We start from the raw sequence: 13,877 nt of genomic DNA, 5'->3' as shown, positions 1-13,877 counted from the left end.
TTAGAGCCAATTAAAAGCTTAATTAGGGCAACTATATTAACAGTCTCGACTAGCACACTTAACTTCTTTATTGCTGTATGTTATTTGTTTTGCTGATGTTTCTTGTCAGTCATTTCAAAAACGTCTGTTCAAAATGAAGTATGTATGCATTCATAAATTAAACGTTATGTGTACACATGCAGAGCAGTTATTTATAATGGGTGCAACCTGCTATTGTGAGTGAAGTAACAGAAAAATCTAGATTCAGAAAATCATGTTCCTTATAATCCCAGAGCATCAAAAGATCAACAGTAAGATTAACATGTGACTTGCTCCGATTAAAAACAATAGCATGTGTGAACACACTCTGTAAAACAATTTTAGGTATTATATTTACTCCTACAATTTAATTCCTAATCTCAGATTTTTATATACTTTATTTGGCTGAAATTTATTTTCTGGTTGTGAATCAGCAAGACAAGGATTCAAAATTTTTATAATATCAGAGCAACTCATTAATGACTACCTTTATAATTATCCCATAATCTCCAGTAAAACAGTAAAAAGGACAGAAGTTTCTACCTTTCCTAAGTTCTATTTCAAGTATCCTCATATATCAAAAATGATTTGAAGCAAATTGCAGTAGTGAGTCAAATAATGGATATACTAGTTTAAGATATATATATATTTAAAAAGAACCCATGTAAATCCCTGATATTGGGGCACCTGAGTGGCTCAGATGGTTAAGCGTCTGCCTTCAGCTCAGGTCATGACCTCAGGATCCTGGGATCGAGTCCCACATCTCAAGGTTGTCTTCTAAATACTCAAATTATGTGCTTTTTACCCAAAAGGCAAATATACAAATTGAAACTGTGAAGCTGAAACCTGATTTCAACTCTACTTATAAGGGATTAATAAAAATTTACAAATATTTTAATACTGTTTCTCCAGAAGTACATAGGAAATCAGGGAGCCTGCTTCTCCCTCTGGCTGCCACTCCCCCTGCTTGTACTCTCCCTCTCTCTGGCAAATAAATAAAATCTTAAAAAAATAGATAAATAAATCCCTATTTCTGGGTATACCTTCTTATCTCAGTATCTTACAACACTTCTCTATGAGGCACTGGAACACGAGCTTCAACAGTACGTGGCAAGGAGATATTATTTAGAGCTGTGGTTTACAGACTACAGGCTTAAGAGTCTGGGGAACTCAGTTCTCAAAGGGATCTACAAGTCCAAATATGCCAAGCACTGCTCATAGACTGTATAAATAACTTATTATGACTTTTCAGATATTTACGTACATAACTTTAAATTCATTTAAAAGCATTTATTTCACTGAACATTTTCAGTATTTTCTCAATAAGTAGAAATCAAAGTGTAACCAATGATGGTGCAGTTCATAAAAATGTTCTGAGGTTTTAAAAGGGACCAATTTTTTTTAAAAGACTGAGTCTACCAGTTCATTAATTACAAGGTTTTAATGTGAGACGGTCTTAAACATGAAACCTGCCTCTATTTTTACTAGCTGAGTGACCTTGAGCCAGGCCTCAACCTTGATAAACACAGACCCACTGTGTTCTATATTGGTCAGAATTTGCCTCCAGAGTTGTAGTTAGTTCTGTACACCAAAATTTCTGGGTGGGAAAAAAAAAAAAAAAACACGTCTATGACTGTAAGAAAGATGGTAAAGGCACTTGGAATTCATAAGGAATTCACTTAGTTTAATAAATTATCTATAGTTATCTGAAGGGTTGGTTATCAGGTAGATTAGAGAGATTAGAGGTTAGGCTCAGATTATACTACTCAAAATGACAGGTTCATGAAGTTAAAAAGAATGAATTTTGGCTCAATATACAATAACTTCTTTTCTAGAATCCAGTAGAAAGCACGCTACACTGGAAAACTGATTTTAAATAATCTCAAGTCTCCCAATTTTAAGGGGATCTAGAATGACCATGACAGCTGTGCTTTTGCCATTTAATTTTCGTAATAATTCCTTAAAATAAGTACCACACTTTAAAGATGAAGAAACTGAAGACAGGAGTTTAATTTAATTTGGTCACGGTCACACAGTAGGTAAGTACAGAGCTCATTTTCAGATCATGACTCAATTTGGGCTCTTTCCTCTTTGTCAGTGGATCTCAACCTTCACTCACAGTGTAATCACCTACAGAGCTTATAAAAATTCCAACAACCAGGCGACATCCCAGAACCAATTAACTCAATCCCTACTGGAAAGACCCAAGCACCAAGGTCTGCACAATATGCAGCGAAGAAAGATTAAGACCCACTGCTCTATACCAAGGGTTGGCAATAAAGCTTTATTGAAGCATATCCATGATCATCTGTGTATACCTAATACTGCTTTCGTGCTACAATTAAGTAACTGACTTTATGACCAGCAAAGCCTAAAATATTTACTGTGGTCCTTTACAGTAAAAATTTGCCAAACTCTGGCTCTGCATCATATTATGTCCTAATCATAATATTCTTATAAAACCCCCATTTCCTGCCATTCAGTGAGGCTGGATTTAGAGGCACTGAGAAGTTGCAAAAAGTTTAACAGCTGGAATATAGCGTATCACTGATAAAATCAAATGTCAATTAAGCAAGGTTCAGAAACCAAAGTGATACCCGTAACATAATACAATTTTTGTAAGATGTAAGAGATAAATTGAAAGCATATTAGACTACCAAAAATTTATGATACACCTATTCCATTGATACAAACTCAGCTGAGGGGGTGCTTGCCAAGATAATAGCTAGTAATGTTATTTTTTAAAGTATGCATTGTGGGGGCGCCTGGGTGACTCAGTCGGGTCCTGGGATCGAGCCCCATGTCGGGCTCCCTGCTCAACGGGGAGCCTGCTTCTCCCTCTCCCTCTGCCTGCTGCTCTCCCTGCCAAATAAATAAATAAATGTTTTAAAAAAAAAGTTTGTAAAGTATGCAACGTGGTTCAATAGTAGTGCTTTTCTTTGAATCACTCCAATTATATGTGGCATTAAGAATGGGTTAGCTGTGATTAGTTTTGCCAATTACTACCCCCAAAACCTGTTTATGCCTTACATGGTGTTGTGTGTGTGTGTATTTTAAAAAACACCACAGGGTTCCCACCATACTATTAAACTATTTCTCTCTATAGCAGAAAGACAATGTAGCTCATTTTTGAGAATTACTTCAAGGTCTTCTGTATTAAAAATTAAGCCAAAATAAAGTGATGCTAAGAAAGTCTACCCTATTTTAATACTTTAAAGAAACTGCCTCTGAGATTTAATTATTAAACAGTAGACAAGTATGAGGGAAAAGATCAGTAAATCATATTCATTATGCAGATATGATTTTCACCTAAGTAAATCTGAAAACCAATGAAAACTAAATCCATACCTAAAAAGCCAGACAAACCATTTCATAGGTTTACTATGGCATTCTGCCCTTTAGAACTAAAAACAATGATTCTTTTTAACCAAGTACTCCATCCCCAGATAATCACCATGATGTAAATCAGACACTGAATAATTACAGAGCTTTGAGACAGCAAAACAAACATTGAATCATTTATGACAGTGGTAGACATATACCTCAAGTCTGGGGTCTGCATAGGAAAACCTCAAATCCACTGCTTCTTCAAATATAATTAAATTAGGCAAAGGCAATTAAAGTTTCAAATCTTTCTATTTATACTCTGTAACAATGGTCCCCCATCCCATTAAAATCCGTTAAAAAAAAGGTCCACAGCACAAATGTGATATGCTTAAGATTTTGTACATATCCTTTTAGTTATATAGTGAGGAGAAAGGTCTCAGAGTCCTCTCTCTTAATGAATGAAAATGAAAATGAGGGCACAGTGGGACAAATTTGAAACATTTCAGCTTCTGTAAGATTTATGGTGAGAATAGAATAGTAGCTCTAAACAAATTGGAATAATCCCACTGTCATTTGCAAAATTCTAAAAAACACTTAAATGTTTAATTACCAAATAAAAAAAAATTGGGAATAAATAATGTTAATTAGGTCTCAAAAATGTTCTGAAATGACAAACTGATTATGTATTACAACTAAGATTTTAACTAAGATTACATTATCTTGTATCTTTTCCAGCACTGGGTGCAAAAAAAGTGATCAGAGATGCCAAAGATCCAGAAGTCAAAGAACTATAAATGAAGAAGAGTCCACACACCACATATAAGATTAACACAAACTTTGAGAAACTCAGAGAAAAAACATATACCAAAATTATATTATTAATTTTCTCCTTTCTAAGATAAACACTCAAATTTAGTATTTGTGTTATTACTTTTTTGTGTATTACTTTTATAGTTTAAGAAATACTTTAAAAACATACTTCAAGATTATAATATCCAACCGTAATTAATTAGAATGAAAACTGAAATATCTTTGTATATAAAATATTTACCTGGTTCTTCCTTGATGAATGATAAATCTTCTTCTGGATAGGCAACAGGTGGCTGCATCACTGAGCAATCTTCTAAATTTGTTTCATTAGGTGGTATATTATAAATAAATCTCTTTGTAGTTTGGTTTTTCCTCCTTGTTTTGCCAGTCTCTTGAATTCCCTGGGAGCCCATATTATTCCAAATAAACACTTTTGTTTGACCTTGAGATTCATTTTCAGCCAATTCTGGTGAACCATCCTGGACCCAACTACTGTCATTCATTTGGTAGTTTTCTATTTGGCCCTCGTCGACGTTACAACCATCATTTTCAATTTTTACATTACTTGCCAAATTGGTAAGATTCCGTGTTGCCCAAAAACTGGCAATTTTTTGATCCCGTGATGAAGACAGACCATCTCTATTAACTGGTTTTCTGTTATTATAGTCCACAACTACAGACTCTGGAGCTTCCGATTTAATGCTTATATTTAAGGCATCTTTAATGAAATTTCGGCAAGTTTGAACAACTTCACTCATTTGAAGATAGCTGGCCACTGTCATCACTTCAATGGCATTTTGGCTTGTGAGCACCAGGTTACCAGAATACAAGAAGTCCAAGATGACTGAAAAACCTTGAACTGCAGCAATATCTAAATGGGTAGTATTGTTTTGGTTAGGGCTTTCTTTGTTTGAAAAGCAATATAAAGTCTTAAAGAAACGGCTGCCTGCAACCAGGATGTTCTTATGAGCTTTAAAGATTTTTCCGCTCACCACAATGCTGACATCGCAAAGAATACCTTTCTTTCTTTGTTCATTTAGTTGTCGAAGAAGTTGATAGCAATAAGAGTTCTCATTTGGCCTACTATTAAAGTCACAGTACCCCTCTTCTGATGGTATTTCTGTCTCCTGTAATTAGATGGAAAACATTAATATTAAATTATTTACTTTTAAAAAATCCCCAAATGAAACAAAGTATCAATTTAACTTTTTTAAAAAGCGCTAATCAAATACACTAATTTGTTAGCAATCATGATGTACTGAGACTGTAGCGTTCACAATCCCAAATATTGGGAGAAGAGGTGTGAAGAGCTCGGTGCAAGCTACTATTATTATTAAGAAAAGTCAAACAAAGGGCGCCTGGGCAGCTCAATCATTATTCATCTGCCATGGGCTCAGGTCATGATCCCAGGGTCCAGGGATGAGCCCCACATTCGGCTCCCTGCTCCGTGGGAAGCCTGCTTCTCCCTCTCCCACTCCCCCTGCTTGTGTACCCTCCCTCTCTCGCTGTGTCTGTCAAATAAATAAATAAAATCTTAAAAAAAAAAAGTCAAACATCTGAATTAAGGATCAGCAGGATTTCATTTAAAGAATAACATGTATCATGTATAAGCCAAGGACATGGATTAAGAATTATTTAAAATTAAAATAGCAATTACTTTCCTATGAAAAGAAACTTTCATATATAGGAATCTAGTTTGCCTTATCTCTGATAGGAATGCAGCAGCCTTTCTGATTGAACTTAAAATATCCAAGTTACAATGTTGGGTAGCTCATCCTATTTAACACTACTAGAAGTAAATTTTAAGTCTTGGCAAACATCCAAATAGTTTAGGTCAATGAAATTAATTAAATCTAAAGATAAAGCTAAGACCCTGATAGGAAAATGTGTTTCAACTATAGGATATCCAGCTATATAATTTCCCAATCAACTTTCAAAATGCCTTATCTTTTTAGGGGCATAAATGGTAAATGTAAGGTAAAATTCCTGAACTAAAAATTCTTTTATGTATTATTTTATTTTAAAAGATTTTATTTTTTTAAGTAATCTCTACACCCCATGTGGGGGCTTGAACTTACAAACCCGAGATCAATAGTCACATGCTCTACCAGCTGAGCCAGCCAGGAACCCTGGAACTCAAAATTCTTAAAAGTTTATAATTTTCTTTCTTATCAATCTGAAAAGTGTTCACTATCTGTTTAGCATCACTTAAGTTATGGTAATTCCTATAAAACACAGCACACTTTAATAACAGCTGTTAGATAACTGAAGTAATCATTTTTTCCAATCAAAGAAGTTCTTAGATATTTCTGGTAGTAAAGATGGCTGAAAATGCTGACCCTAAAGTATTAAAAATTCGTATTTTCTTTGCATAAAATATTAATTTAAATACAGACCATTTCTGTAAAATAATGACACACATCTATGACTATATGAGCATGGGGGAAAACGGGAAAATACATACTAGATCGTAAACATGCTAGGAAAACTGATATGCTTGGATAAGAGAAAAGAGGAAGGTAGAATTCAAGAAAAAAATAGAAAGGTGTTGGGAACACAGTTAAGACTGCGAAAGAATTTTCATGGATATATTTTAGTGGTGAGATTCCTAAACAATCCCACAACTCTATTTAACCTCACATGGGTATGGCTAAATTACAAAAATAATTAGGTTTAAGTCTGAGTACTGAACACAGGAGGCCATACATAAAATAATTTCAATTCCCTTGAAACTAAACCAGGTCAGTAGTCCATTTAAGAATTTTTGTTGCTTTTTAAGTATGAGAATTCAAATGAAAGAACCAAAATATTAGAATTCTAGGCCCCTTCAGTATTCCCACAGGGGTAATGAACAGTACAGATAACCCTGCAAATCTGGGGTATATGATCACTACAGAAGAAGGATGCATGGGAAGTAGGATTTTCCTTTTCATTTCCAACTGACCCTTGGCAGTCTATTACCTTCCCAGTGCCTCACACACATAATGCCCTTATACTGTAACACCCTCTCCCCCACACACCCAATCTTCATCAAAAACTGATTATCAGCCAAGGTTTGAGGGAAGCAAGCAAAACAAATTCACCAGTAAGTCCCAAATTTTTGCTTTTGAAGGTGTGGAAGGAAGGAAGTGAGATTAAAAAAAAAAAAAAGACACTGTTTTAACCTTAGAGCTTGTACATAAACCAGTACGTTGTCAAATTTCAAACAATTTACAAAAGGGAATGAAAACATGTGAATATATAAAGAACTAAATCAATACTAAAAACAACGCTACAGTATGATTTTCTATAAAAGCATCAGACCGTTTACTTGATGTCCCTTTTATGAGACTATTGGGATAAGACTTTTTACTCATTTGCTTATGCCTTCCACTCACTAAAGAAACATCCAAAGTTGAAGAACCTTCCATTAACGCAGCCTGAAACTAAGCTTTCCTATGCATGCCATACCTGCCTAGCAAAGCTCATTTGGTTCAAAGTTCTGATGTTGCAATAACAGTATAAATACTTGAAGCAGCAAAAATTTTAAGCACTGATCAAAATTTAGCAGCACATCATGAAGTATTTGTGGAAGCAGTGAATTAGCATTTGCAAATCAAGAACCCACCTAGAGTTTATACATCTGGCAGTTCAAACCTTTAAGGAGGAGGCTGTGTCTCACTGTACAGTCATTTTAGGCGATGGTCACTGTGTTCTGCATTTTCTGGGCCAGTCCCAATTTCTGAAGTTCTCAGCCATTATCAGACCAAATGTCCTAATTTTTAAAAATAACTCAGACAAAAGCCTATCCACCAAAATATTTGCCCATTCTATTTTAACACAAAATATACAAATCAAACACAACTATTCAACCACTATTTTTTTCTCATTAATGTTTTACAAGAATAGTAATTTCCTTGCTTTTATAAGCACCACCAATTTCTTTTTCACTACTTATTAGAGCACTGTGCCTTGTTTCTGTAGCACCTATTAAATATGCTCTTCACAATGAAGGCTTTCCATGTCAAGAGTATGTGTACTCTCAAAGGGGAGTATTATTTGGGCACTTGGGCAAATCAGAGCTTAAATAAGCACATAGCATTAAAACAAATTGCTGGTATTATTTGCTGAGCTAAATAAATTAAGAAAATCTTAGTACGAAACATAAAAATCTTAAAGTAGTTCCCTAAGGAACTCATGCCATCTCCGTCTCTGGTTCCTTCTTTAACATTCTAAATGCCCACTGAGTATATGGATAACATGAGTTCACTGGTATGTAAAAATCTACTGTTGAAAAGATTAAGTATTTCTAAAATACTTTTCAGATGCTGGGAAACTTTTTCCTTTTCCCAAAATGTAAAACACAATTTAGCCCAGACAATAGTCTAAAATGGCTAAACAAGATTTTAAGAAAACGGACATTCAGGGATGCCTCGGTGGCTCAGTGGGTTAAGCATCTGCCATCAGCTCAGGTCATGATCCCAGGGTCCTGGGACTGAGCCCCGCATTGGGCTCCATGCTCAGTGGGGAGCCTGCTTCTCCCTCTGCTTGTATGTGCACAAGCTCTCTCTGACAAATAAAATCTTTAAAAAATTAAAAAAAAAAAAAAAAAAAAAGGAATTCAGACTTCAAAAAAAATCAGAAAATTTATTACATCAAAGATTCTGTAGGGGCGCCTGGGTGGCTCAGTCGTTAAGTGTCTGCCTTCAGCTCAGGTCATGATCCCAGGGTCCTGGGATCGAGCCCCGCATCGGGCTCCCTGCTCCATGGGAAGCCTGCTTCTCCCTCTCCCACTCCCCCTGCTTGTGTTCCCTCTCTCGCTGTCTCTCTCTCTGTCAAATAAATAAATGAAGTCTTTAAAAAAACAAAAGATTCTGTAAATGTGAAAAGTTTTCAAGTTTTTTATTTGTGAAGATGCCCGTAAGTAAAATTATAATTTTAGATCTGGAAGAAACCTTAGAATTAACTCTTCTAAAATTAAGAAAATATAGGGGGCGCCTGGGTGGCTCAGTCGTTAAGCATCTGCCTTCATCTCAGGTCATGATCCCAGGGTCCTGGGATAGAGCCCCATGTCGGGCTCCCTGCTCAGCGGGAAGCCTACTTCTCCCTCTCCCACTCCCCCTGCTTGTGTTCCCTCTCACTGTGTCTCTGTCAAATAAGTAAATAAAATCTTTAAAAAAAGAATAAAAAATAAAATTAAGAAAATATAAAAAAGAAAAATGCATCTTTACCTTTACTTCCAGAGAATCTAAAAATATAAATATTTTACTGAGAGGAAAAAGCTGCTAAAAGTTTGAAAAATCCTGACTTCACTGAATTATTTAATAAGCATAAAGTGAACGCCTACTTTAGACAAGTTCTACAACGGGGGACCCAAAATGAGTAAGTATAGTTCCCAACTTGAACATCACTGGTGGGCAAGACTCTTAAGGTACTAAAGAGTGTAACAAAGGTGTTACGAGAGCAGAGAGGAGGTCTATCTATCTAGTCCAGTTATTTTTGGTGGTGGTGGGCGGGGGGAATGCTTTTTAGAAGACCTGAGCAGAGCCTTAGAGGATAAAAAAATAGGATGGGATGGATGAGCATTCCAAGCAAATAAACAGCATTAAAAAGAAAACAAGATGGTCTTACAGCATCCTAACAATTCCAGATTTATGAAAGAACTTCAAGGTGATCCCCCAGAAGCCCAAGAAATGCAAATATGCACTTATGAACATTTCTAGAGGCAAGTGTCTATAGCTTCCATCAGTTATCGAGAGATTCAAATTCCCCCCCCAACAAGATTAAAAACCACTGTGATAGGTGCCTCACAGAGCTTTAGAAGCAGTGATCTGACTGGATTAGAAGATATAAGAGATGGTTGTGACAGCAAAGTAGGGAATTAATAGCAGCGAACTAATAGATACACTGTGACCCCAAGGAAGGTACTCTTAATAGTGCAACATACTTGCAAGAAACCAGGACCTTAACTAACCTAAGATGGAAAATGTTAATGGGGGGAGGGGTGATGAGTCAGAACCTGGAAAAATATCTGGAAGATAAAAATTAACAGAATTTGAGTGATCAACTAGATGTTGTGGGGGTACTGCAGGGTCAGTCTTCTGTACTCTAGCTTGGGGGGCTAGATAATGCCACCAACTGGCAGAGAACCCAAGACCACCACACAATCTCCCCCACCCTTATGAAAGGAGAGTTGGAGAGAACTTAATTGCAAACAGTTGAGTTCATGTGTAGTCAATCCACAAAGGATAAGAAAATATTTAGCTAAAAAAATCAACAATTAGTATTTACTTTCCCTACCCAGAATTATAATCCTTTCAATAAATGGATTAGCAGAAAAAGGCATTTCCAATATAAAACATCAAAGTGTAAACTGAAAGCATTAAAAACAAAAATCTTGGGGCGCCTGGGTGGCTCAATCAGTTAAGCATCTGCCTTTGGCTCAGGTCATAGTCCTGGGGTCCTGGGTTCCTGGGATAGAGCCCCGCATTGGGTTCCCTGCTTGCAGGGAGCCTGCTTCTCCCTCTCCTCCCCACTCGTACTCTCTCAAATAAATAAAATCTAAAAAAAAAAATCTTCACTACTTTTGTTGCAGCAGCCCACTGGAACACTATATTGAAAGAAAAACACATTCCACTTCCAAATCCGAATTTTTTAAGAAAATGGAAATTCTAATTCTATAGGTCAGTAGTGGAAATCTTCAGGTGATTTTAACCTCCAGCCAATTTTAGGTCCTAAAGATATGCTTTATTACCAGCTCTCTTCTCAAAACACACACACTACCCAGGTGTCTCTGAACGGCAACATATTTCTTCATGATCCTCCCATTTAAAACTGCTAAAGAGTTTGCCCATTTGTTAACAGAATAAAATACAATCATTTTAGCATGACAAAAGACCCTCCATAGTCTATTACCTATTCAAACTTGATTTTTCATCCTGTTAGCAACCAAATTATCCACTTCTCAGACACATCAATTTTATTTTGTTAATGCTGCTTCCAATTGCAGTTCCTGGAATGCCCTCCCCTCCCCATTCAACACCTATTCATTTAACACGATGAAGTTCAAGAGCCAATTATACAAGCTTCTCCCAACTTTCACCAGTAGAATTGATGACTTCCTTTAGTGTTTTCACTGTAACCTGAACATATTTCTAACATGGTACCTATCGTTTTATTATGTCTGCCTCTTCTTACTAGACTACAAGTTCCTTGAGGGCAGAAAAAATGTCTGATTTATAAGTTTTATCTCCAGTGCTCTGGATCTACCTAATGTAAGTTTATAAAGAGGAAGAAGCCAATCCTAGATACACTATATAGTGAAAGACACTACTAAAAAGTCAAAAACACAAGGGAAATGAACCAGCTTAATAAATCAGACATAATGTTAGAACCTATATATTATACAAAATGCTTATTTAATGGTCCAGAGGTTGGTTGGTTATTTATTTACATAGGCTCCACACCCAGCATGGAGTCTTGAACTCACAACCCTGAGATCAAGAGCCTGACACTTAACCTACTGAGCCACCCAGGCGCCCCTCATCTTTAATACTTCTTAGGGAAAGGTTTTTCAGACTACCTCCCCGAATTGTTAAAAATAAAAAAACCTTTAAACCTTATCTTTGTCAAATGCAAAGACAGCTTCTAGACCATCTCACTTTTGCTTTAGTTATGACCTCAACATATTCTCATTGGTAATGTCAATCAGATCACTGACCTAAATTCAGTATTTACCTTCTATAAAGATTAATGAAAATTATAGTAATACATTTGACTATGTTTTAGACTTAGTAAACTGGAGAGAGTTATGTAAACTGGAAAGAGTTGACAGAATGTGTGATTTAGGCTATGAAAATTTCACAATTGGGTAGAAAGTGATCTGAACCAAGATACAGCAGTAACCACTATTATTAAAGCAATTTTAAAGTCCTCTGGGCCAAATGGTCAAATCCTGTATAAGCTAATCATTGAACTTTCCTTGATGAAGACAGTTATTACTCAAAATAAAAACTGTATGCTGCCCCTTACATCCTTATAGAGAATATAGGAAACTGTATGTTGCCCCTTACATCCTTAGAAAGAATATAGGGATCTTTCTGAAATAGAAGGCTCAGAACAGATTCTGAGCGCGTATTTTGACTCTCCCATGAACAATCTTAACCAACACCCAATTAGCAGAACAGCAAGCTTTTTAGGAATGTGTTATAATTCTTTGGTCACCATGATTTAATGAAAAGGAACTTTTCTTACTTTCAGAAAGCATAAGAAAGAAAAGTAACACTTAGTGATTTGGCCAACCTCCTCTCAAAAAAACATCCCTTTTTTAAAAAAAAGCGGGGAGGAGTTGAGGGGAATAAAGGGCGTGAACTACCCTTAGCCTCAAAGTGAATTCTTGCCTGAAGAACTACAGAATTCTCATTTAATCATTTCTAAGACAGGATAAAGCTAATGCAAGATATTCTTATGAAGTGGTGAAAAAATTTGCATGTATGAGAAAGTCTCAGAATGTTTAAAGAACTGGATGGCCAAAGTCTCTGAAGGTATGAAAAGGAAAACCGGTTTATTCTCTAGAATCAGGATTGATCCCAAGAGATAAAGTGGTTTCCAAACTGTCAAAATTGGTTAACAACTGAGACACATGAGGTACCAGGCTACCAAAAAAAACTTGCCACTGGTGATAAATATACACAATGATGATAATAAATAATGGCTAGCATTTGCTAAGTGATTACATGCTGGCACATATACTTTGCATACACAAGGGAACTAGAAGTTAAACTCCTTTGCCTGCCAAGAAAGTAGAGGATTAGGATTCAGGTCCCCCTAACCTTAAGCCCAAGAATGCTCTTACAGATTGTGTTATACTGCCTCCTACCGGTAGTCAAAGGCTACAGGGCAAAGAAAAAAAAACTGAATTCTGCCCATATGAATCAGTTCTTGAAAAGGTCACTCGTTATCAACAAGACAAAGATATGCTGGTGGTACCTGGGGTCAACAGCAAGGTTAACACCCCAAACTAACGTTGCAACAAAAATAGAGAAGTTAGGATCAATTCAGAGTGGAAACATCCAAAATCCAATCAAGAAAACCAATACATATCCTTAGACACACGACTTATTAAATTGGTATTGTCCTCAGCCTAATGAAAGAATGTCCTAAGAGAAAGATGGTGTGCACATTATGTCTTAAAAAGGGGACTCTTGTAGGGGGCAAAGGGAAAAGGAGGGGTAATTCAGAGATCAAGTTTAGAAAAGGTTTTACCTAGGGAATGAATTCCCTGATCCAGATAATGCCTAGGGGAGAAGAATACACCACACTAACTAGTCTATCATAAGGTTATCCAACTAATTCCCCTTCCTCTGATTTCAGGTTCACTAAGCAGCTAATTATATTTTGCATTCCCACTCAGATTTGCCTACAGGGACAGACTATGCTGATAAGAATAACTGGCCCACTGTATATTAAGAATATTCCTTCTAATTGTCTTTTTATAATTTTCTAAATAACCAACCTACCATTATTTGGAAAAGTACACTTTCATTTTCACAAGTCCCCCACCTCCATCATTTTACAACATATTACTTAACTCTCTAAAGCCCCCGACTCTGCATCTATAAAATAAAGATTACTTTCCAGAGTAAGGTAAAGTGTGCTTGGCATACAGAACACAAGTAAATGTTAGTTATATTTCACTCCATTACCCAAAGTCACAAAGCTAGTAATTGTAGAAAGCTGAGACC

At 36.2% G+C, this 13,877-nt stretch overlaps 1 protein-coding gene across 2 annotated transcripts in view; it reads right to left on the bottom strand.

The window, feature by feature from the left end:
- ZBTB10 (zinc finger and BTB domain containing 10) overlaps window positions 1-13,877 on the bottom strand; it is a 32,594-nt gene that overhangs the window by 15,254 nt on the left and 3,463 nt on the right. For both annotated transcript variants that reach the window (XM_032421538.1, XM_032421537.1), the window contains exon 2: window positions 4,397-5,282. In XM_032421538.1, the coding sequence (XP_032277429.1) occupies window positions 4,397-5,282 (886 nt within the window). The remainder of the gene's footprint in view (window positions 1-4,396; window positions 5,283-13,877) is intronic.

The sequence above is a fragment of the Phoca vitulina genome, unplaced genomic scaffold (genome assembly GCF_004348235.1).
Source record: "Phoca vitulina isolate PV1807 unplaced genomic scaffold, GSC_HSeal_1.0 scaffold25, whole genome shotgun sequence".
NCBI lineage: Eukaryota > Metazoa > Chordata > Mammalia > Carnivora > Phocidae > Phoca > Phoca vitulina.
This window is presented reverse-complemented; position numbering and strand designations above follow the sequence as displayed.